General features: G+C 37.0%; 2 protein-coding genes across 2 annotated transcripts in view; both read right to left on the bottom strand.

Annotated features, from left to right (window-relative positions):
• Positions 1-507: 507 nt before the first annotated feature.
• LOC147396459 (uncharacterized) lies at positions 508-1163 on the bottom strand. Its single transcript, XM_086450130.1, has 2 exons — positions 852-1163; positions 508-756 (listed from the first exon to the last, which is right to left on the bottom strand). Exons 1-2 carry the CDS (start codon positions 1161-1163, stop codon positions 508-510), a joined length of 561 nt encoding a protein of 186 aa, XP_086306256.1.
• Positions 1164-5701: 4538 nt separating this feature from the next.
• LOC147396455 (uncharacterized) overlaps positions 5702-25618 on the bottom strand; it is a 67067-nt gene continuing 47150 nt past the window's right edge. Inside the window, exons 6-8 of the mRNA XM_086450129.1 lie at positions 9010-9084; positions 6729-6814; positions 5702-6627 (exon numbers count right to left, since the gene is read on the bottom strand). Coding sequence (XP_086306255.1) covers positions 6574-6627; positions 6729-6814; positions 9010-9084 — 215 coding nt within the window. The 3' untranslated portion in view covers positions 5702-6573. The remainder of the gene's footprint in view (positions 6628-6728; positions 6815-9009; positions 9085-25618) is intronic.

Raw genomic sequence — 25618 nt, 5'->3', positions numbered from 1 at the left:
TTCTGAAACTTCTAACCCATGTAAGACAAAACACGTTTGTTAAAGTGTGTGGTAAAACTAAGGGTGGCGAACGGGACCCTTACATATATATATATATATAGGGAGGCGTTCAGCGCCCATTGTTTTATCAGTCGTTTTAACAAAAGAAGCTCGACCGTTGGATATATAGCGATTGGATGGTCGAGATTGCATCTGCGTTTAAGTTATGGATTTATGGGTTTTTTTACAGCACCATCCCTCGATTATACAGTATTTAGTGTCACCTCCCTAGCATAATTAAAAAATAGCCCACTGTTATCTGCGTTTAAGTTATAGATTTATGGGTTTTTACAATGCCATCCCTCGGTTTTATAGTATTTAGTGCCCCCTCCCTGGCACAATTAAAAAACCAATTGCTGTTAGGAACAGAGAGTTCTCCTTCATTCTCTCTCGCTCGAGCGCATCTCTTTGAAACCCTCTCTCTCTCTCGTTCCATTGATGGCTTGTTTGGTAGAAACAGGGGTCGAATTAAGGTTTTGAGGGGGGGGGGGGGGGAAGAAGCCCTCTTTCATGGTGGAGGTACTTGTTTCTTCCATCGTTCAAATTCATCTTTGCGACCTGTCTTGCAGCAGCGTAAAGCAGATCCCAAGCTTCGTCCTTCACATTCATGGGCGTCGAATGAGAGTTTGGGCTCCCTTGGTTCGACTCTGAGTTGCAAGCAAACCAGCTTCCAACTCCGCACAGCGTCGATTGGGACGAACCGGCCATGACCCATGTCTTTAAAACATCAGAAAAACAAAAATCCTAAAAAATCAGTAAAATTAAAATGAAAACCAGACTACCCTTTAAAACATTCCAAAAACAGAACAGACCTTTGGGTTTCCAGCACCATAAACAGGACCTGAACTTTTCTCGACTTTTTGAAGCATCGAACAAGCCATCTGACGAGTTATACCAGCGAGATATTCCTCCTCATCGCTCTCAGTCTCGGTTGAACTCACAACGAACTCAACTGGCAAACTCAGAGCAGAAGAACCACAAGAGGTAAACCCATAAACGCAAATAACAACAATCGGTTTTTTAAATTGTGCCAGGGAGGTGGCACTAAATACTGTAAAATTGAGGGATGGCGCTGTAAAAAGCCCATAAATCGATAACTTAAACATAGATGCAATCTCGACCATCCAATCCCCATATATCCAATGACGGAGCTTCTTTTGTTAAAACGACTGTTAAAAGAGAGGGCTCTGAACGCCTCCCATATATATAATGACAAGTCAAAGCATATTAAACAGAAACACAACTTCGTAAAACAACTACTCTCTAATGAAATTATTTTTATTGACTTTGTAAAGTCTGAGGAAATTTTGACGGATCCTTTAACAAAAAGATTATCTAAAGAGTTAGTTACATCGACTTAGAGGGGAATAGACCTAAAATCTATTAATTAAAAATTACTTCATCAAAATCCAACCTAATTGATTGGAGATCCCAAGATCTAAGTTCAATGGAAAAACTAGTTGGATGTGATTGAAAAGAAAGCACTAATGGAACATATTGTTCAAAGTCTATCCCTATGAAGTGTTTAGTGTTACTTGTTAAAAAAATATTGAAGTATAATTTCTTAATGTTGCATATACTTGTAAAAGTGAAGTATAGTAGGGTTATTCTTATAAGCACACCTAAATGAGTGTAGAATTGGGATGATTCTATGAGAGTCTAGGCTAAGCTTTCTAAAACACTCATGGTACCAAGTTTTGTTCATGGTCAAAATGAACACCACCAATAGAACTTGATAGTTGATTGATTAATATGTATGTATAGTCCATTATTTTAGTTTACATTAAAAGTTGGCAATTTAAGGCTTAAAGTCTACTGACCGATTAGTAAATCCGATAGACTTATATATCTGATAGACTTATACTAGGTAAGATTCAAATCCAAAAGTCATATACTGAAACATAATTGGTAAAAAAGTGCTATTTATATTTTTATAGATATATATTTTGTGTTTTCTACATTCTGTGGGGGATTGTTGAAATTTAGAGGGTTGAATTTGAAAACCCCTAAATATTCAATGGGTTTAAACTATAAGGTAAAAGCTCAATTCTAACTTTATGCTTTATGTTTTTTTACTTTTGCTTTATGTTATATACTTTAGTTGTTTAATCTCACATCGACTAGGAGAAGAATTGATTTGTAATTCTTAAATAATTATACTTCTATTAGCTTTAAAGTTGATAGAAGTAGTGGACGAACTCACGAGAACCAAAGATGAAAACCCAAGGATCGAATTGAAATTTAAATCCACCGATCCAAAAATCTTACTACGTGTACGCAAGAAAGCACATTTTTTTACTTTAATTATCAAGGCCCATCTTATTTAAAAATTCTAATTATTTTTAATTTATTTGTATTAGTGTCTATTCTGAACCAATAACAAACGAAGAGGTTTGTGACTATTCTAAACAAACACTTCCTCTTATTTAATGCTTCTTGTGGACATGTGATTTATTTAATTTTGAATATATCATCCACTTTGGGGGATTTTGGAGTCGCTACCATTCATATTTGAAATGGGTGTGAATGACCACCCGGATTACATTTTTTTTAAAATATGTCATTTTTGGCATTTTGGTGACTCTCATACAGATATGGTTCATTTGGTCCAACTTTTGATTTTAGGTAAGGAGGCTCATTTTATGGAGTAGGGAAGGTGTTAGGCACCCTACTCCATCCACCATGGTGGTAACCTCAGATTCAGTCCATTCTTAAGAATAAAAATAAAATAAAAGGAAATCGGAAAATCCAAAATGTGCCCTCAAGTATGAGGGACTTTAATATTGATTCAAATCATTAAGGGCACCCTTATTGAAAAAGGGGCCTTTGATGGTTCAAGTCATTGGTGGTGTAAGTGTAGGTGTAGAGAGGGGGAGAAATAGAAGAGGGAAGTGGGGAGGAGAGAAGGGGGGTGATTTTTGTCCTAAACCCACCTTGAACTTGATTTGATCTTTTTATCCTCCCAAAATATGAGTCTTCTTTTCTTGATCTTGATATGATAATGAGTTAGTCTTTTGATGGTTGATGGTTTAGTTGATAAGTTGGGAGAATTGAGGGATTAAGTATGATAATGAGATAGAGGGATTTTTTTTATTATGAGACTTAGGGGTTTTTCTCAGATTTTCATTAGGTACTGAGAGTTGAGAATGATGGGAATTTTATAGAGTTTGGGAGTTATTTTTAGGGGTAAGATGGGATGAAATGTTAGGTAAGTAGATAATGGCATGAGTTTTGAAGGTGGGGGGTATGAAATTAGGAATTTTGAGAGGGGTAATTATGTAATGGAGGTAAATGGGTTGTGTTTTGATCCAAATGGTTTAGATCTTACCTAAACCATTTGGGTGGAGTATTTAATGAGGTAAGATGATGGTGTTTAAGAGGGTGGTTGTAATTGAATGGTGTTTGATTTAAGAGAATAGAGGGTGTAAGAGGGTGATTGGGAGGGTGAGGGAGATGGTGACATGTGACAAGATGTGTGGAGATTAGGGGTTTAGATTAATTGATGGAAAAGAATGAGTGTTTGAGGGGAGTGTAGGTTTAGGTAGATTAGAGGAAGGTGGTGGTTGATTAGTAGGGAGTGATGATAGTAGGTTAGGAGGAGGTGTTTGATTTGAGAGGAGGAGTGTAGGTTTAGGTTATAAAGATAGTAGATTAGGGGAAGGTGATGGTTTGTTAGTAGGGAGTGATGATAGTAGGTTCGGGGGTGTGGGTTGATGTCATTTTTCTAGAGAAAAAGTAATGGTGTAGTTAATGTTTTAGAGAAGGAGATGGGAGTTGGTGGTTTGATGAGGGAGGTGAGATAAGGTGAGGACATGTGTCATTTTAGATGAAAAAGTGATGATTGATTTGATGTGGATAGTTGTTTATGAGTTAGGATTGTGGGTTAGATATAAATTGGATATGGGTTTGGGCTTAATAGTATTGGGTATGGGTTTTAGGAGGGTTTTAAATTATTTGGAGATTGGGTAGGGTTTGTTTTAGGGTAGGGTGGGGTATGTTGGAGATATTTTGGGGTTTAGGTTATGTGGAGTTAGGTTTGGGTTGAGGGGGTAAGGTAAGGGATTGATTTTAGAGAGTTGAAGGTTGGTGGGCCGTAAATGGGCTTGGGGTATTTTTAATTTCGGAGATGGAACGGTGAGGGTAGAGGAAATGATAGGTGTCCCAAGTCTCATTTATTATTTTATTCATTTTTTTTTAGATTTTTTGAAAATATTGGATTTGATCAAAATGCCACGTGTTGGCAAGTCGGGCTTTTTAAGCCCGTTGGCGAGTTTTATTGAAAATTGAGTATTTTTGGATTTGGGGGTGGAACGGTGAAGGTGGGGGTGCGCCAATTCTTTTTTATAGGACCACTAGACCACTAGGAGGTCTCAGGGGCCTCGATTCGATCAAAATATCATATTTGAGTGATTCGGACTTTTGAGGCCTATTGACTAATTTTATTGAAAGATTGTTGTTTTTTTACCCTTCCGAGTGGGGGCCTACTCAAATTAGGATGTCTACACTTCTATTTAGTCAATTTAATAGACAATTTCTCTTATTTCTTACTTAGAAATTCCTATTGTTTTTTCACAATCAGTATACTTATAATCTTCATTGTGAGATAACACAATATCGTCGGGTTTGAAGTTATGTTCCAATTAGAGTTTCGTCTTGAAAATGTGGGTTTATCATATCCTGAAGAGCGAATACCTACGGACTGTGGTACCGTAACAAGGGAATTTTTTTTTTAGGATAGTACTTTATGAATGCCTCAACCATTACTTTTAGATAACGTATTTCTATTACATTCAATTCAAAAATAAAAAATTATTTCAAATTTCTCTCTTTCCATAAGAAATCAATACACATTTTATGACAAGATTGACCAGTAGAGATGCTTAACTTTGTGAAAGACCCTGGAGACTCAATTTGGCCAACCCAACCGAGTATGACTATGACAATCCCTTGCAAAAACTTAGTATCAACCATTGTAGATGATACAAGACATGATTTGAGGCATTTACAAATTGAATAGAAGGATTGACAGAATCCTTTATGGTTAATTTCAAAGGACTAGACATTAGACTTAATTGTAAAAATGTTTGAACCTACCACCTTTTTATCAAGAATTCGAGTAGAGAAAATCAACTATAAGCCTGACAAAGCCGAAACAACAGAAGCCACACAATTGCTTTTCTCCAGGCCAGGACTAGGAACTGCAAAGAAGCCACCTATCATGCCAATGCAACTATTCACCCTGGTAGAGATGAAAGAACACTGCAATCGAGGATAATGTTACAATTTTAATGACAAATGGTCACCTAGGAACCGATGCAAGGTGCAAAAACTCGACTACCTTGATAGGGTACAATGCGATAAGATAGTAAGGGATGAAGAGAAGAGAAGCTGTTAATGAGCCCAACATTGAGGCCAAACTAAATATGACACCAAACATCTCTACATGCAACCGTCACAAGGTTAAATTAAAAAAAAAAAAAATTTGAAGACTATGTTGTTGTTCTACTCTAGCAACACCCACGCCTAACTTAAGACCAATCATGAACATTCTTTGTTGGGTAACCTATGACAACTACAACTCCCATGGGTAACTCTATACAATAGAATTCACTTTGGAAGTACTTCCAATACTCCAAACAGGCTTTCTTACTCAGGTAGAGTGCTGGTATAAGTAATTTAATTATAAGCAACCCAATAAAAACACATTCCATACATCAAATTGGTATTGATAATAACTACTATTTTTCAACAAAATCAAATACGTAGAACCCCGAAAGTTACTTCAAAGTTTTGACTGATACTTTTTTTTTTTTTTTGTTAAGTAATTTTGACTGATACTTAAAGAGCAACTACATATGCAGTTCATTTGGTCCGTTGTCGAGGAGAGAAGACCCTTAGGAAAGCCATTGCATCTCCATATCACCTGAAAACACTAATAAAATTAACACTGTTTCCACAGTAATAAGAAAAATAACCACCCAATCAACTCCGATTACCAACCCCCCTGAATTGTATAGTTGCATTCCCTGCAGTACTGATCACTGGAAATCATCGCATTTTGGGTTATGGAATATAACAAAATATCGACAAAATAGAGCGTTTAGCGGAAAGTGGGTTGACTTTAATAGTCTACCCTAAGTGAAATCCAAGATGCTGTGGTGTAGAAAATGAAGCAGACATTGGGTTCATGCCAACATAAGTCAGTTATCAATAGTTGGGCTAATCCCTCCTAAACTTGAGGGCTACCACCCCTGTTACCTGGGATAAGCTAAGGATACAACCCTGACGCAGCATGGATTTGGCTCTGACACTTAAAATTAAGTACCCAACATGGTTACATCACCCATCTTAAAGTATAGAGGTAATGTAGGGTACCCATGGCATTGTAAAACTCCTCAAAAATAAAAATAAACTCACCTATGACAACATTATAGCACTCTTAACACTGGTGATAAATTGGTTATAAATTAAGATATTAATCAGGTTACTCACGTCGGGCAACACATCAACTATCAGTTCCACGCTTCTGAGGCCTCACTTGTGCAAGACACTCTTCTTCGGCAGCTTTGGTTTCTTTTGAGTTTGGCTCTACCAAGAGATTCATGGAGAAACAAATAAATTAAGTAAGCTTGCAAACAAGAAAGTGATGAATCAAATAAGAAGTCCATTGCACATGTTAAAAAATCTACCTTTATCCTTTCCAAGGCCTCATAATCTTTCCTCTCCTTCCAGGTGCTCTTGCGAAGTTTGATTGGACGGTTCCCAACATATTTACCTGTAATTATTGCACAAAACTTAATAAAATGAAATGGGTTTTACAGCTTATATACAAATTCTTTCTGAAATTCAGACTTCACTTTTTCAACTTGCATAAGTTGTATAGGTAGCTATGATATATACAAACTTCTTCAATAGAGTCAAACATATGCATGCAGAAATGTTGCATCAGCCTTTGGAATAGTTAACCATATCATAGTATCATAGATGCCTACCCAGCTCCTTTGGTTCCAGCTGTATACAATGGTTCAGCTAACATTTCACATGTACTAGAAAAAAGGATTTTATAATGATGCCCTGGCCCTGGCCCTGGGGATATGTGTGTTTGTCACCATTTCTATTTAGTATAAACCATAGTATCATTCACCTTTTATTATGATAGCATGTCCCCTAACGTATCCGATCCCCTTGTACATACTCTAGGGTTTCATCAGGATTAGAATATTCACATGCATCACTGAAAAATACAAGAGGAAAAAAGAAAGAAGAAAAATTGATAGGTGCAAGGAACAAAATGATAAAAGGAGTATAATGGTTGAGACCACTTGGTTGCCATGATTTTCGACTTGACCATGAAAACGATACGTTGTATAGATCACAAGAAAGAAAATAATACAAAGCAAGTTATTAGAATGGTTGAGATCATTAGATGCCCGTGATAATTGGAGGTGAAAGGTGGTGTATTGATTAGGAGTAGATTGTATGGCACAATAGGGTTCGTTCAACCGTCACCAATTTTTGAGATTGCTTAAATGTCAAATTAACAATTAGTTTTTGATGAGAGAAAATATGTGATGATCCAATAGGTTATCACGAATCTCAATGATTTTCTCAATTATGTTATATGCGTAGAGAGCTAAATTTTGATAGACAAACTTGTCAATGAGTTTTTTATAACATTTCGCAATCTCAACGAGTGTTAGATAGACAACTTGTTGGAGACCACTAGAAGGTACCTTTTTTTTTATAAATAAAGATTTCATTAAAAGAAAAAAAACAAGGTCAGCTGAGGTGACCAACCAACCAAGCGCAAAACAGTTACAAAGAGATTAATCTCGCGGAATACAACACACCCCTTCCTACCTAAACACAAAGTACTCAAAAGAGATACCCTGAGTTCCTTGTAAACTTTCGACCAAAGAAACAAATAGCCTAAAATCGATAATATAAGAACTCCAGTATCCAAAACTTTATCCTCAAAGATGCGACTATTTCGTTCCAATCAAAGACCTAGACAGAGAATTCGCTTTGCTCCAGAGAAAGAAAAACCCAAAGATAGCCAAACTCAAACAAAATCCTAACCGACCCTAGGAGGCATCTGGACACACCAAACAAACTCCAAAAATCCGCCCACACCTCAGCTGCCACACAGCAATGAAGTAGCTCATGATCTGCGGATTCCGAATCTCGAAGGTAAAACGCAAAATAGCCTGCTCCACAAAAACCTTTACGCATTAAGAAATCCAATGTCTAAATCCTATTTAGAACCGTCATCCAAGTGAAAAACGAAACCTTTGAACGCACTCTCAGCCCCCACACCGCCTCCTATGGAAAGAGAAGATCTGATAGTAACGATGGAGCGGTAAAAAGAACTCACTGAGAAGTGTCCATCTTTAGTCTCCAACCAAACCCGAGCATCCCCACAACAAAGACTAAAAGTAATGGAGTTTGTGACATTAATTAAACTCCCAACCGCTTCCAATTCCTAGTCGTTGAAAGCTTGATGGAAACCAAAGTCCCAATTCCAACCCCTTTCCGACCATTGCCTGAAACTCGAGAACATGAAACCCTTCTTTGTGAACAACAAATACAAGATGGGGAATTCCTCCATAAGAAGACCATGGCCGCACCAACTATCCTCCCAAAATCTAACCTTGTTGCATATCCCCACCTTAAAATGTGTATGTACCCTAAACAATGGGAGGACCTCTCCCACCCTAAAGAATTTGTCTTTAACTTCGAGGCAATCACACATCTCCATAAACTGCCGCCCTTAGAAGAATTATGGAAAAGAAATTGTCAAGTCTCAATGTGAGCTTGACAGGAATTTATATTAATAAAAGAGTCAAAAGACAAAACTACCCTTACATATAAGAAATATAAAAATAAAAGCTATTACTAAAAACAATTAGGACTAAAATAACAACTAGATTATTTTCAAGGTAAGAATTAGTGATAAAGGGACTAACAGACTTTGTAAGCATGTCGGCAAACTAATCTGAGGAAGGTACGAAGACAGTTTGAAGATCCCCAGATCAAACTTTCTCCCTGAAAAAGTGAATATCAACCTCAATATACTAAACACATTTTATTTTACTTTTTCACGATATAAGATTATCACCATAAAAAGTACAGAAACCAGAGGTAGATCTCCTATTTGTGAGAGAACCAACATAATCAGTATCTGTAAAACAAAACAAATGTTGTTGAACAGTGGAAGAGTAGAAAAATCAAAGACCAGGACGCAATTTTAAGTAGCGAAGAATGCCATAAACGACATCAAAATGAGAAGTACGCGGAGTATGCATGAACTGACTGACCGCAAAGGACAAATCCGGTCTAATGTGTGTTAGATAAATCAGACAACATACAAGTCTCTGATAAGAAGAATAATCTGATAAAAGATCACCAGAGTCAACATGAAGATGATGATTTTGATCCATAGGGGACAAAGCATGACGACAACTAAGAATCCCAATGTTCCAAAGAAGATCCAATGTGTTTTTACGCTGAGATAGTGAAATACCATGGCAAGAGCAGGTCACTTTTATCCCCAAAAAGTATTTGAATGGACCCAAGTACTTAACCTCAAAAACACAATCTAATAGCATCTTAACTTTATCAATCCACTATGCATTATAACCAGTCACAATAATATCAACATAAATCAAGACAATGGTACAACGACTATCCACTCATCGATGAACAAAGCAGATATGATCTGAATAGCAGTTAGAAAACTCCATAGATAAAATAACCTCAGAAAAACGTTGAAACCAGGCTCGCGAGGACTGCTTTAGGTCATACAGAGATTCAAGAAGGCAGCGTACCTTTCCAGAATACTCCCCCTAAAGATTAGACCTAGGAAGGGGATCTATATAAATAACCTCAATCAAATCACCATTCAGAAAGACATTCTTTACATTGAGTTGGTGAAGTGGCCAAGAGTGACATGCAGTTAAAGAGATAAGAAATCGAACAGTGAAAAGTTTGGCAACCGAAGCAAACATAATACCAAAATCTTTTCCAGGAGTGTGTAAACCCCTTAGCAACAAAGTGTGCCTTATACCGATCAACAGTCTCATTGGCAAGATATTTCACAATGAAGACCAATTTGCAACCAACGGTCCCCTCCCTAGATGGAAGGATAACAAGCTCGCAAGTATTATTTTTCTGCAAAACATCTATTTTAGTAGTCATAGCTCTAGTCCATTGAGGGTCTCGCAAAACCTCTGATACAAACCAAGGAATGCGGATAGAATCAATGGCTGCAAGATAAGCCTGATAAGAGGAAGAAAAACCCTAATAGGAAACAAACTGGACAAAAAGATGATCAATCACACACAGACGCTTACTTTTGCAAATGGTAATAGGCAAATGAGAGTCAGAAATAGAAGGGATAAAGATAGGTATATGTGTAGAGGTAAGAGAGGATATACCTGAATCGAAGGCGAAGGTTGGCAAAGGTGGAGGAAGTCAAGGCACTTGTCCCTCTAAAGTGCGACTCGGGACACGATTAATAAGAAAAGTCGCAGTAAGGACTACCATATTCCAATATGCCTTAGGAACATCCATTCCTCAAAAAAGACATCAAACAATATTCATGAGGTGGCGATTCTTACGTTTCGCCAACCATTCTACTCAAGAGTATAAAGACAAGTCAACTAGTAAAGCATACCATACTCATGAAGATGGGAACGAATCTCATCGAATATGTATTCCCTCTCATTATCAAACCTAAGAGTTTTAACTATAATATTGTACCGAGTCTGAATCATTTTAAGAAAATTAATAAAAATAGGAATCACCTTAGTACGAAAACACATCAGATAAACCCAAGTACACCTAGAATAGTCCTCAATAAACGTAACATAATATCTATAACTAAGTAGTAACGGGGGAAAGCCCCCACACATCAGAATGAACAAAACCAAACACTGCATTAAATCGATGCATACAAGGAATATAAGTACGTGTATTTAGAAAATTCACACAGAGCACTAAAAGTTATGTCCACTACAAGTATTTTTTAAAATAGGAAATAAATAACATAAGTGTTGAAAATTGACATCTCCTAAGCGAATATGCCATAAGTCTAGAATCTGGGATGAAAACGTGACCCCAGAAGAAAAAAGCATAGAAACTAGAACAACAGTAAATTGATATCCAAACAATTACAACCCATCCCTCTCATACCCCTGTAGACACCCCATATTTGCATCCGCCTGATTAATCAACTCGTCACCCGATCGCAAGGATTCCCAATGATGGATGTGTATTCCGTTGCTTTATTTTGTTACCAGATGTGTTTTCAGAATCCGGATGAGGTATCTCGAACTGACAAAACCTTAGAAATCACGCTACGCTAGGAAAACACAACCCCAGAAATAGAAATCATCATCTTGCAGACCAAAAAGAAGCTTCACGATAAAAATCACTAAAAATTGATCAAATTACCAAAATACCCCTACATCAAAACAACCCTAGAGCCTACGTTACGCTTAGGAAACTCTCTCGAACACATAAAATAACAAATCGAAATCAAATAAGATCTTTCATCAATTCACCAATTTTAACAGATTTGACAAAATTACGAAAATACCCCTCATAAAGTTCACAATCATTTCACATAAAAATTTTCATAAAGGATACAAACCAACATTTCCATTGAATTCCTTACGAAAAACTGATTCTAAAACATCCTAGAACATTAAAAACTGACTTAAAACGTGAAAAGTCCTCTTCGGGGGCAAAACGGTAATTTCACAATTTTCATAATTAAAAAATTCGAAATTAATAAATAAAACATTAAATAATTAAATTTAAACATTAATAAATTAATTTAAAATTTGAACCTAAAAAATCGATTAATCGGACTCTCAGGCAAAATTGTTGAGGGTTCGTGGGATATTTCTTTAAGGACCCCTCCATTTGGGGGTCCAAAGAATTAAAGATATAATAGAAGGGCCTTCTCCAAAAATTAAAAGTAAATCAAGAAAGACTGAAGTCAAGGTATTAAAGTCAATCAAGTGAGACTGAAGTCAAAATTAAAGTCAATTAAGCAAGACTGAAGTCAAAATATTAAAAGTCAATCAATTAAGACTAAAGTCAAAACATTAAAAGTCAATCAAATAAGACCAAAAGTCATAATAGAGATCTAATTAAATAATAACTCTATCTAATAGAGTTCTAACTTAAAAACAATTCTACCTAAAATAATTTGAATTAAAACACAATTCTACCTAAAACAATTCTAATTAAAACACAATTCTACCTAAAACAAGTCAAACTAAAACACAACTCTAATTAAAAGATCTCTAATTAAAACTAACTCTATCCAAATCAACCCCTAAAAACATCTATAAATAGAGGTGCTCACACCCTATTTTCGTATCAAATCATAAACCCTAAGAGAAGTAGGTCTAGAAGCTCCCCTAGCCCCCCATAAACCCTAGTTTTGGAGCCCCACTCCTTAGCTAACATCCCTCCTTCAATTTTAGTCTAGAAAAATACCAAAAACCTTCTAAAAACACCCCCAAATCCGCAACGAAATTGAAGAGTTCAGATTCAAAAACAAAAGGATACCTTGCCTCGGAGATCCGAAGTCAAATCCGGAAGCAGAACGAAGCAAGGGAGCACGGTACAAGGAGTTCTTTTTGTCAGATCTGAGGGAACCAAGTCCTTGCCATCGGAAAGGTAAACCTTTTTATTTTTATTTATTTTCTTATCTAGGTTTTAGCAATGTAATTTACTTGGAAATTTAGTAGAGACCGGCTTTGGCCGGGCGGGGTTGGTGCCTAACACCTTCCAACCCCGTAACTTGATCCCCGAATTCAGTTTTTTTTTTAGATTAGTTTTTTATCCGTTTAGAGTCATTGATCGGTTCCTAGACCGTAATAACTAGGTGGCGACTCCCAAACCTCAAGGGTCAAAAGCGGATCCGCGCACCCGCGGATCGAGGACGCTTTCAGTGGCGACTCCACTGGGGACTATTGAGGATCAAACTTGAAAAACCCCAAGTATGGGAGCATTGCCAAGATGACCTAGTTTTTTTTTTATTATTTAGTTGGATTTATTTTATTTATTTTTTTCTGTTTATTTATTTTGTCTTGATTGTAGATGATTTTGGGTATTGCATTTTTTTTTTTTTCAATTAAGGATCACTTTTTGATGACCCATAAATAATGAAAGATTCAAATTGATGGAATGATGAAGGTTGGACAGAATATTAAAACGTTTTTAGAGAATATTCTAGTGAGAATTAAGTCTGAGAGCCTCTAATAAAACATAGATCTCGTCGAGTAGATTAATTTAGAATCTGAGTTCACTCAATTTCGTTATCGGAAGCCTTAGATATCATCGATGCAAGTTCAATCTGTAAATCTGGAATTATTTCTGAATAAAGTTGGGACAGCAACGTTAAAATTTTTTTAGAGAATATTCTAGTGAGAATTAAGTCTGAGAGCCTTTAATAAAACATAGATCTCGTCGAGTAGATTAATTTAGAATCTGAGTTCACTCAATTTCGTTATCGGAAGCCTTAGATATCATCGATGCAAGTTCAATTTGTAAATCTGGAAATTTCTGAATGAAAGTTGGGACAGCAACGTTAAAATTTTTTACAGAATATTCTAGTGAGAATTAAGTCTGGGAACCTATTAATAAAACGTAGATCTCATCGAGTAGATTAATTTAGAACTTGAGTTCACTCAATTTCGTTATCAGAAGCCTTAGATATCATCGATGCAAGTTCAATCTGTAAATCTGGAATTTTTTCTGAATGAAAGTTGGGACAGCAACGTTAAAACGTTTTTACAGAACATTCTGGTGAGAACTAAGTCTGGACACCTATTAATAAAATGTAGATCTCATCGAGTAGATTAATTTAGAACTTGAGTTCACTCGATTTCGTTATCGAGAGCCTTAGATATCATCGATGCAAGTTCAGATTGTATTTTCCTAATTCACAGAAAATCTGAATTTATCTAATGTTGGCACAATTAATGTTCTTGAGAGTGAGCTCATCTCAACCATTGTCATTCTATCATCAATGTAACACCTATTGGAATCTCGATTTATTTTGGATCACCTAAAAGTGATCATTGATTGGACTTTAAAAATTATAAAAATTGTGCCTATTGCGATGATTAGATCTAATTAATTATTAAGGCCCTTATTTATTAATTGATTTGCTAATTGATGAATGCTAGAGATGTGCACGTTTAAAACTTGAATTAAACCATATGAGTATGTTCCTGATCGATGTTTGCTTGCACTTGTATGATTTAATATCCTCTCTTGATTGGCTTGATTGGGCCATGGGCCCATTTGTTTGAAAAGGCCCCGGGCACACCCCACCTTACTTTGCACACACCACCACATGCACGTTTACCGCTTTACTCACTTACACGTCCCATTTAGCCAACGTGGCACTAGTGCGTGGCCGGTCTCTTCGGAGATGCGACGTCATTCATGAAACCCACAACTCCAGTCACGTACCTTAGGGTATATCGAACTGGGGCATCAACACCGTCTGATCAGGTGATTCTGAGAGACATATTGATGCACCCATGCTGGGGTGACCTGAGCCTTTGTCCTATTGTAAGCCACACAGTCACATGTCCCGATTGCCAACGTAGTACTAGTACGTGGTCGGTCCCCTCGTGGGATGCCAAACCATTTATGAAAGCTACAACTCTTGACTCGTACCCGTAGGTATAAAAGGTAATCTAAGTATATCAATTGCACTTCTTGGTCAAAACCGGTGCTGCTAAGCAAGATCTTGCCCCGCTGTACCCTACTGTACGAGGGGGATAGACTACGTCTATTCTAGACGAGAGGTATTTAAGTGGGCCCTTGCTCAGCATTGTGCGCCACCTCTCAACTGGAGATCAAACTGGCTGTTTTTGGCTTCAGAGAAGTGAATTGAGGTTTTAGATTATCACCTATACGGTATATCAAACCAAGTCACCACGTATCGAAAGGTATATAGGTGTGCTTGGGCAAGAGTGGCCAGATAAAAATGCATTGCACGTAGTAAGCCTAGAGTCTAGAAACCTTCCCAGTAGGTCACGACTCGAACTTATCGTGGGTGTTCCCGGGTTGTTTATTGAATGAATGCATGTGATTGATGAATGCATGTGAATGATGTGAATGATGAAATCCGAGTGCATAATTGATCTCAAGGATAAAAATGTTGCTTTTGAAAAGTAAAATGGGTGCACCGATCCAATAAAAAAAATCCATTCTTTTACAATAATGACCCAGTCCATCCCGATCCAACAATCATGATGGACCGGGCCAGTTAAATGGAAATCGAATTTTCAAAGAAGAAAAGAAAGTATTTTCTAGGACAAAATGTTTCCCAAAAGAAGTGTTTCCAGAAAAAGTGTTATTCTCTAGAAAAAATGTTTTCTAAGAAAAAATGTTTTCTAGAAATATTTTCCAAGAGAAAATGTTTTCCAAATAAAAATTATTTTTCAAAGGAAAAAATGTTTTCCAGAAGAAAATGTTTTCCAAAAGAAAAGAAAATGAAGGAAAAATGATTTACAAAAGATATATATTTGCATGAAAAATTATTGAAATATGTTTGAAGTTATTATTCAATGAAAACATTATTTGTCAATATTTTTCTTCTGAATAATCATTAAATGGATGAACTTTTTAATGGATTGGTGCACAAAATTCAATAAAATCTCAAGGTTCATTTAAAATGTTATCAAGGGGGTGACACTGAAATTGGTTAAATTCACCTTCAAAGAGGTTTAAGGGTTATCATTGTATCTAAGCTCAATCGTCCATCGTCAAGATAAGGTTGTAAATCCGGTTAGTTAGAATAAACGTCAATATCAAGTCAACAGTCAGAAATGACCTCAAAATTTCTCAACATCATCCAGTTATTCTTTGAAAATCATAGTGCTTCAATCCTACCGGTTGTAAGCAATGTCTCAGTTCTCATCAGGCCCGTTTTGGGTAGTCTTGAGTTTTCATGAGTCATTTGGGTTAGCTCGAGTCCTTTTTTCTAGCAAGATCATGTCTTCCTTAGATTGAGTCTACTCTTTCTTATTGAGTCAAGTTAGTTCGTCGAGTCTATAGAGGTGTTTATCGTCCCTTCTGAATTTGATTGGATAAAGGAAATTTTTGAATACCTCGAGTGCATTAACGAATTAACTAATAATCTAGCTTCAAAGACAAGAAGATAAGACTCGGGCTCAAGAAAGCAAAGGTCATTGACCTCGGAACGAAATAAATTCCTAAAGAGATTCAAATAGAAGCCATCTTATCTCTAGAGAACACAAGGAAGAGATTCAAATAGAAACCATCTTATCTCTAGAGGAACACAAGGGGATATGAATTTTTTCAGAAATTTCAAAAGACTTGTTCGTGTGATCATATGAGGGTATGTTAGGTACAAGCTTGGGTGTTGTTCAACATGGACTAGATACTCGTCTATATCAATGGAATCAAAGAAGATGTTATAAAATGTATACCAGTGCTATCCTCACTACATCTTGAGTTGCAAATCACATATTATCAATCGATATGGGGATACCTTTTGAATTGATTTCTGATAATGGGTCGTACTTCAAAGCATAATCATTACTCTGTGATCAAAGTTGAAGATCCGGCATCACACATTATCTCTCTACCGTCCTCAGATTAATGAAAAGGTTGAAGTAGCTAGTAAAAAATCTCAAAACAATCATCAAGACAATGCGTCAATCACACCAAGATTAGTTAGAAAAATTACCATTCACACTAGGGGCACATTCATACTTCAATACAATCTTCCCTGGAGTTATTCCCTACTTTCTAGTGTATGATATGGGAACAATCTTACCAGTTGAAATGTGAATTCCGTCTCTCAAGGTCTTGTTGGAAAATCATTTGTTAGAAACAGATTGGGTTCGTCAGCAGTATGAAGAATTAAACTTGATCGAAGAAAACGAGTTGAAGCCCTGTACCACGTGCAAGCTTATCTAAGAAGAGTCACCCGTGCATTTGACAAAAAGTTCAAAGCTCATCATTTACAAGTCAAAGATTTAACTATCAGACTTCAAAGAAAATTGAACACTCCTCTCGATTATAGGAGAAAGTCTAAATTGGAAAAATTCATTCATTAAGGAAATACTGTCTGGAAAAGTCGTCAGACTTCAAGATCATGATGGAGGTGAACTACCAGAACCAACCAACCTTGACCAAATCAAACGGTACTACATTTAAGGAGGCCATCTTTGGCCGAATCAATTCACCTGTTACCCAGTTCAATATACTCTTTCTCACCCCTTTGCAGCCTTTTCAAAAAGAAAAATTATGCCTTTTTTCTTTCTCAGCTCGATCACCTAACCTAGGGGAGGGAAGTTCGAACTACGTTTTGGTCTGATCCCAAAATTCTGGGGTACGTAGGCAACCTGAGAAATTACTTCAGGCCCGACCACATCAATAAAAAAAATCTCTATTTCCCCACACAAAAAAAATCAAAAAATCAAAAAAAAAGAATTCAAAAGAAAAAGCAATTCAAAATGGGGAAGAAAATTCAAGAAAAAGGAAAATAACTTAAAAGGAAATGCCACGCAAGGGGCATTTGGGTTTTTGAGCCTCAAAATCTTTTCTTTTTATACCCAGTCCTAAGCTTACCACATGAAAGTCCTCCTAAGTACCGTGCGAGAAGTCAAGGAAGATAGCAAAGCATGATCAAACAGTAACTCCAGAAGTTCAGAAGAGAAGAAAAAGATAAAAAATGATAAAGCCTGCTAAGTTGAAAATCCGAAAAGGGCGATTTAGGTAAAAATTAAGGCAAGCTCGCAAGGTTGAAAATCTGAAAGGACAACTTTGGCAACAATCAGAGCAAAGAAAAAAAAGAGCTCGCTAGATCGAAAACCTGAAAAGGCGATCTAGGCAAAAGCTAGAGCAAGCTCGCTAGATTGAAAACTTGAAAAGGCGATCTAGGCAAAAGTTAGAGCAATAAAAAAAAATAGAAGAAAATCCCAAGCTGAGAGCAGTCCAAGCTGAAACATCAGAAGTCCGAATAATCAAGTTCAATACTTAGCTTAAACCCGACATAGACTCAGAAGCCACAAGTATCTTGTCTACGATCGATCTGAAAATGTTTACTTCCCCGAGTGAACCAATGGAGAAAATGATAAATTCTATGATGAGTCCCAAAAGGAAATATTTTGTTCTCTTGAGCCTGAATCAAAATCTTTAATAAAATAATCAAAATTAAAAGTTGAGTCTTTATTGCGTTTGTGGTAATCAATTATTTCAAACCTTCATACAAGGGGCATTTTCTTTCTTCTTTCCCCCTTACACTAGGGGCATTTTATATTACACGATGTGTTCAATTATTTTCAAGGCCATGTTCATTGTCAAACTAGGGGCATTTTGTCTTCGAGCAATGTTAATCCTATAAAAATAATAGGAACCCCAAACTTAAGGTTACCCTCTTGATAACCGTTTTTTCGAAAAACTTTTGAGGTTCAAAAGAAATAAAAACTCATGTTTTAAATTCATAAAACTTTTTGATACATCCTTGAGGTTCAAACAAAAGCATTTTGGATCTCACATAGGAGATATGGCATTCTTTCGTTCTCCAGATTCTTTTTCAGATCCAATCATTCTTGGAATCGATCATTCTTCTTCTAGATTCATTATCTTCCAGATTTATTCGTTCTCCCGGTTCGTTCTAATCAGATTTCTCCAAAATCATTCATTCCTCTGCCAGTTTTGCTGCTCAGTTTCCGCCAAGGGCTATCTTGGATTTTGCTCAGTTTCCGCCAAGGGTTATCTTGGATTTTGCTCAGTCTCCGCCAAGGGTTATCTTGGATTTTCTCAGATGCCGCCAAGGGTTATCTTGGATTTTGCTCAGTTGCCGCCAAGGGTTATCTTGGATTTTGCTCAGTTTCCGCCAAGGGATATCTTGGATTTTGCTCAGATGCCGCCAAGGGTTATCTTGGATTTTGCTCATTTTTCCACCAAGGGATATCTTGGATTTTGGTCAGATGCCGCCAAGGGTTATCTTGGATTTTGCTCAGTTGCCGCCAAGGGTTATCTTGGATTTTGCTCAGTTTCCGCCAAGGGTTATCTTGGATTTTGCTCAGTTGCCGCCAAGGGTTATCTTGGATTTTGCTCAGCCTCCGCCAAGGGTTATCTTGGATTTTGCTCAGTCTCCGCCAAGGGTTATCTTGGATTTTGCTCAGTCTCCGCCAAGGGTTATCTTGGATTTTGCTCAGTTTCCGCCAAGGGTTATCTTGGATTTTGCTCAGTCTCCGCCAAGGGTTATCTTGGATTTTGCTCAGTCTCCGCCAAGGGCTGTCTTGGATTTTGCTCAGTTTCCGCCAAGGGTTATCTTGGATTTTGCTCAGTCTCCGCCAAGGATCTTGGATTTTCTCAGATGCCGCCAAGGGTTATCTTGATTTTGCTCAGTTGCCGCCAAGGGTTAACTTGGATTTTGCTCAGTTGCCGCCAAGGGTTATCTTGGATTTTGCTCAGATACCGCCGAGGGTTTTCTCGGAACTATGCTCAGTTACCGTCGAGGGTTTGCTCGAACTATGCTCAACCAGATGTCATCGAGGGTTTGCTCAAATTATGCTCAACCAGTTGCCCACGAGGGCTTTCTCGGATTATGCTTAGTCAGATATCGCCGAGGGTTTTCTCAGATTATACTAGATAGTTCATTACTCTTTCACCCCCCGAGTATGTAGAGTAGAACTCCAGAAAATTAGTCCATTACTCTTTCACCCCGAGTAGGTAGAGTAGGACTCCCAGAAAAGTAGTTCATTACTCTTTCATCACACCCCGAGGAGGTAGAGTAGAACTCCAAAAAAAATAGTTCATTACTTTTTCACCCCTGAGTAGGTAGAGTAGAACTCCCGAAAATAGTTCATTACTCTTTCACCCCGAGTAGGTAGAGTAGAGTAGGACTCCCAGAAAAAGTAGTTCATTACTCTTTCACCCCGAGTAGGTAGAGTAGAACTCCCAGAAAAATAGTTCATTACTTTCACCCCGAGTAGGTAGAGTAGAACTCCCGAAAATATTTCATTACTCTTTCACCCCGAGTAGGTAGAGTAGAACTCCCGAAAAAGAATTCATTACTCTTTCACCCCGAGTAGGTAAAGTAGGACTCCTAGAAAAAAATAGTTCATTACTCTTTCACCCCGAGTAGGTAGAGTAAAACTTTCCAAAAAAAATTGTTTATTACTCTTTCACCCAGGGTAGGTAAAGTAAGACATTCAAATTTTTTATGCTCAATTTATGCTCAGTTATGCTTAGTTTATGCTCAGATTTTGCTCAGTTTCACACAGTGCACACACTTGCACACTTGTTCTTTTAGTCAGGGAGAATTCTTTAAAATTCAAGGATCTGACGCCGTCAGTGAGAGTTTGCGCTCAAGGACCTGACAACCTTTTGATTCGGGGAGAGCTTTACCCTCAAGGATCCGAACACCCTGACGAATTGCTAAATCAGGCTGCAAAATGAACTGTCACTAGCTTTGGCATTCAGATATCGCACTATCTACCAAAATATATTTGCTATCTAGTTTGCTTCAACCCTCTGCCAAAGAGGGGCATCTGTAGACACCCCATTTTTGCATCCGCCTGATTAATCAACTCGTCAACCCGATCGCAAGGATTCCCAATGATGGATGTGTATTCCGTTGCTTTATTTTGTTACCAGATGTGTTTCAGAAATCCGGATGAGGTATCTCGAACTGACAAAACCTTAGAAATCACGCTACGCTAGGAAAACACAACCCCAGAAACATAGAAATCATCATCTTGCAGACCAAAAAGAAGCTTCACGATAAAAATCACTAAAAATTGATCAAATTACCAAAATACCCCTGACATCAAAACAACCCTAGAGCCTACGTTACGCTTAGGAAAACTCTCTCGAACACATAAAATAACAAATCGAAATCAAATAAGATCATTTCACCAATATTAACAGAATTTGACAAAATTACGAAAATGCCCCTCATAAAGTTCACAATCATTTCACATAAAAATTTTCATAAAGGATACAAACCAACATTTCCATTGAATTCCTTACGAAAAACTGATTCTAAAACATCCTAGAATATCAAAAACTGACTTAAAACGTGAAAAGTCCTCTTCGGGGGCAAAACGGTAATTTCACAATTTTCATAATTAAAAAATTCGAAATTAATAAATAAAATATTAAATAATTAAATTTAAACATTAATGAAATTAATTTAAAATTTGAACCTAAAAAATCGATTAATCGGACTCTCAGGCAAAATTGTTGAGGGTTCGTGGGATATTTCTTTAAGGACCCCTCCATTTGGGGGTCCAAAGAATTAAAGATATTTTAGAGGGGGGTTCTCCAAAAATTAAAAGTAAATCAAGCAAGACTGAAGTCAAGGTATTAAAGTCAATCAAGTGAGACTGAAGTCAAAATTAAAGTCAATTAAGCAAGACTGAAGACAAAATATTAAAAGTCAATCAATTAAGACTAAAGTCAAAACATTAAAAGTCAATCAAATAAGACTAAAAGTCATAATAGAGATCTAATTAAATAATAACTCTATCTAATAGAGTTCTAACTTAAAAACAATTCTACCTAAAACAATTTGAATTAAAACACAATTATATCTAAAACAATTCTAATTAAAACACAATTCTACCTAAAACAAGTCAAACTAAAACACAACTCTAATTAAAAGATCTCTAATTAAATACTAACTCTATCCAAATCAACCCCTAAAAACATCTTTAAATAGAGGTGCTCACACCCTATTTTCGGATCAAATCATAAACCCTAAGAGAAGTAGGTCTAGAAGCTCCCCTAGCCCCCCATAAACCCTAGTTTTGGAGCCCCAACTCCTTAGCTAACATCCCTCCTTCAATTTTAGTTTAGAAAATACCCAAAAGCCTTCTAAAAACACCCCCAAATCCGCAATGAAATTGAAGAGTTCAGATTCAAAAACAAGGAGATACCTTGCCTCGGAGATCCGAAGTCAAATCCGGAAGCAGAACGAAGTAAGGGAACACGGTACAAGGAGTTCTTTTTGTCAGATCTTAGGGAACCAAGTCCTTGCCATCGGAAAGGTAAACCTTTTATTTTTATTTATTTTCTTATCTAGGTTTTTAGCAATGTAATTTACTTGGGAATTTAGTAGAGACCGGCTTTGGCCGGGCGGGGTTGGTGCCTAACACCTTCCAACCCCGTAACTTGATCCCCGAATTCAATTTTTTTGGTTTTAGATTAGTTTTTATCCGTTTAGAGTCATTGATCGGTTCCTAGACCGTAATAACTAGGTGGCGACTCCCAAACCTCAAGGGTCAAAAGCGGATCCGCGCACCCCGCGGATCGAGGGCGCTTTCAACCCCTTGCCAAAAATCATCTTCGAAGTCAAATCCTGAAAGATACAATAAGTAGGAAAAAAATCCTTAGAGGAAGGGTGCCTCTTCATGTTCTTCGACCTAATAGCATTCTTTTTTCCATTACACCTAAAGTCTTTAGGTGCACTTGTTTTGTTCAGGACAGGACTCCTAATCGCACGAAATTAAATGACAAAGTCATTCGGTGCTTTCTTGGGTTACACCTCTATGTCAAAGGGGTATCAGTGATGATCCCGTTTCTTATTATGTCATACATTCTCTTGATGTTACTTTTTCTGAAAATGTTCCCTACTTTTGTGCCACATCTCCTTTACAGGACTTTTTTCTTTTGCAAGACCCATCTCTTATAATATTGCATTCTCCAGTCTTTTCTCCATTTTCGTCGACGCTTAAGGTTTACTCTTGTCGTCCTAACCCTTCTCCACCCTTGCCAACCTCCTCCTTGAACTTAAGTATATCATCTTCTCTACCTGTTATTATCCCTTCTATATCTGACTCTCACTAGCCTATTGCACTTCACAAAGGTAAGCAAGGCTGTGTTACTAATCACCCTATTGCCCAATTTGTTTCTTATCAGGGTTCTCTCTTTATCAGGCCTACCTTATTGCCACTGATTCTATTCGAGTTCATCGGTCTATATTAGAAGCTTTGTGTGATCCCCAATGAACTGGAGTCATGACTGTTAAAATGGATGTTTTGCAAAAAAATCACAACTGAGAGCTTGTCTCACTTTCCTCTAGGGAGCGGACTATTGGTTGTAAATGGGTTTTTACTATCAAATATCTCCTGGATAGCACTGTTGATCGATACAAGGCATGCCTAGTTGTTAAGGGATTTACGAAGACTCCTGGAAAGGATTTTGGCACCACATTTGCCCCTATGACTAAACTTACCACTGTTCACCTCCTTATCTCTCTAGTTACATGTCACTCATGGCCTCTTCACCAACTCGATGTGAAAAATGCATTTCTGAATAATAATCTGATTTAGGTTATTTATATGGACCCCCTTCTTGGGTTTCGTTTTCAGGGAGAGTATTCTAGGAAGGTATGTCTCACTTTCTCAAATCTCTGTATGGCCTGAAATAGTCTCCGCGAGCCTAGTTTCAATATTTTTTAGGTCATTTTATCTATGAAATTTTATAGGTGTCACTCAAATCATACTTGTTTTATACGTTGAGGATTGGATGACCATTGCGCCATTGTTCTGGTTTTTGTAGATGATATTATCCTAACTGGAGATGATACCCAGTAGATTGACAGAGTAAAGATGTTATTGGATCGTGCTTTTGAAATTAAGGCCTTGGATCCTCTCAAGTACTTTTTGGGGATAGAAGTGACCCGTTCTCACCGTGGTATTTCGTTGTCTCAGCGCAAATACACATTAGATCTTTTTCAGGATAGGTATGCCTGATTGTCGTCTTACTTCCTCTCCTATAGATCAAAATCATCGCCTTCAAGCTGAATCTGATGATCAATTATCAGATCCTTCTTTTTATCAGAGACTCATAGGCCATCTGAGTTATCTGACTAACACTAGATCGAATTTAACCTTTGTGGTTAGTGTAATCAGTCAGTTCATGCATGCTTCGTGCACTTTTCATCTTGACATTGGTTATCGCATTCTTCGCTACTTGAAGTCGCATCCTGGTCTTGGTCTTTCCTACACATCCACTACTAAACTTCATTTGTCTTGTTTCACTGATGTTGATAATACTAGTTCTCTTACAGATATGAGATTTACCTCCGATTTCTACACTTTCAATGGTGGTAACCTGATCTTGTGAAAAAATAAGAAACAGAGTGTGATTTCCCATTAATCTGCTGAAACTGAGTATCATGCTATGGCCTTTGGCACATGTGAGCTTATTTAGCTTCGGTCTTTACTGACAGAGCTGGGATTTTCTGTCTTTAGTTTCTCTACACTATTTTGCGACAATAAGTCTGCTATTATGCTTGCTTCTAACTCTATTTTACATAAAAGAGCAAAGCATATAGAGGTTGATGTTCACTTTCTCAGGGAGAAAGTTTGATCTATTGCTCTTCAAACAATTTTTGTATCTTCTTCAAATCAGCTTGTTGACAAGCTTACAAAATTTGTCGGTCCTGTCACAAACTTTCACCTTGTCAAGCTGGATTTAGTTGATGTATTTTCCCCAGCTTAAGGGGGAGTATTGGAAATAATGTAGTTTCTTTCTATTTTGCCAATTTTTTATGTAAGGGCGTTTATGTCCATTCACACACTATTTAATATATACCAAACCAAAGTCCATTATGAGACTTGATAATTACTTTTCAATAATTCTTCTGGTATAAACCAGATTTTTCTAATCTGATTTGTACCTATTATCCTTGTGGTGGTTAAAATCCTCTGTTTGGAGTATTTTGTCTGTGGTTGAAAAATATCCCTAATGTGATCATAGATCAAGGGATTTTCGTCAATTATTAGTAGTTGGTTGTGGTGCGGTAAGGTGGTTAGGTTTCAGATTGTGTTTCTGATCTTCAATGTTCCCTGTGACTTCATCTTGAGAGATTTTGGAACCTTGCGATTTTATCTAAAGGAGTTTAAAAGCCCATAACTTCACTAGGATAGATTTATCTCTGGGTTTTTTTTTAAGGTTTCTCACAGATCTTAGCTATAAGGAATTCGAATCAAGGAGATTTTTTGACAGTAGAAAATCGTTCATGAAAATATCTAAAAACCTCTAAATCCCGTTCGTATTACTCACAGAACTTAAAAGGAAAAGAAAATTAATTTTGTGGGAGAAACGCCAAAAATTATAAAATAATTTTGTTGATTCTTGGGCAATTAGTTGTTTCATCATGAAACAGAAGACTATCTTGGGTATATCTACTGATTTGGTTAGAACTCATATAACTTTCATTTGCTTGAATGGAAATAACTACACACAGTGGTCGAAGGCTGTGAAGATCTTTCTGAAGGCCAAAGGTAAGAAATCTCATCTAACTAAAACGAAGTCTGATTCTCTAGATGAAAAAATTACTGAGGTATGGGAATAAGAAGATGCTCAAATTTTTACTTGATTGTGAACCAGTATGGAGCCTCAGATCAGTACTAACTTTATGTTTTTGGATACTGCGAAAGAGATTTTGGAACGAGTAAGCCATATGTATTCGGGATCCAATAATTTTACTTGAATTTATGAGATCACTTAGCAGAATTTCTCTTTACAGAAGGATGATAAAATTCTGAATCAA

The sequence above is a fragment of the Akebia trifoliata genome, chromosome 8 (genome assembly GCF_017979445.1).
Source record: "Akebia trifoliata isolate Shusen 1 chromosome 8, ASM1797944v1, whole genome shotgun sequence".
Lineage (NCBI taxonomy): Eukaryota > Viridiplantae > Streptophyta > Magnoliopsida > Ranunculales > Lardizabalaceae > Akebia > Akebia trifoliata.
The sequence above is the reverse complement of the archived record's forward strand: the minus strand, read 5'-3'. Positions and strand labels throughout refer to the sequence as shown.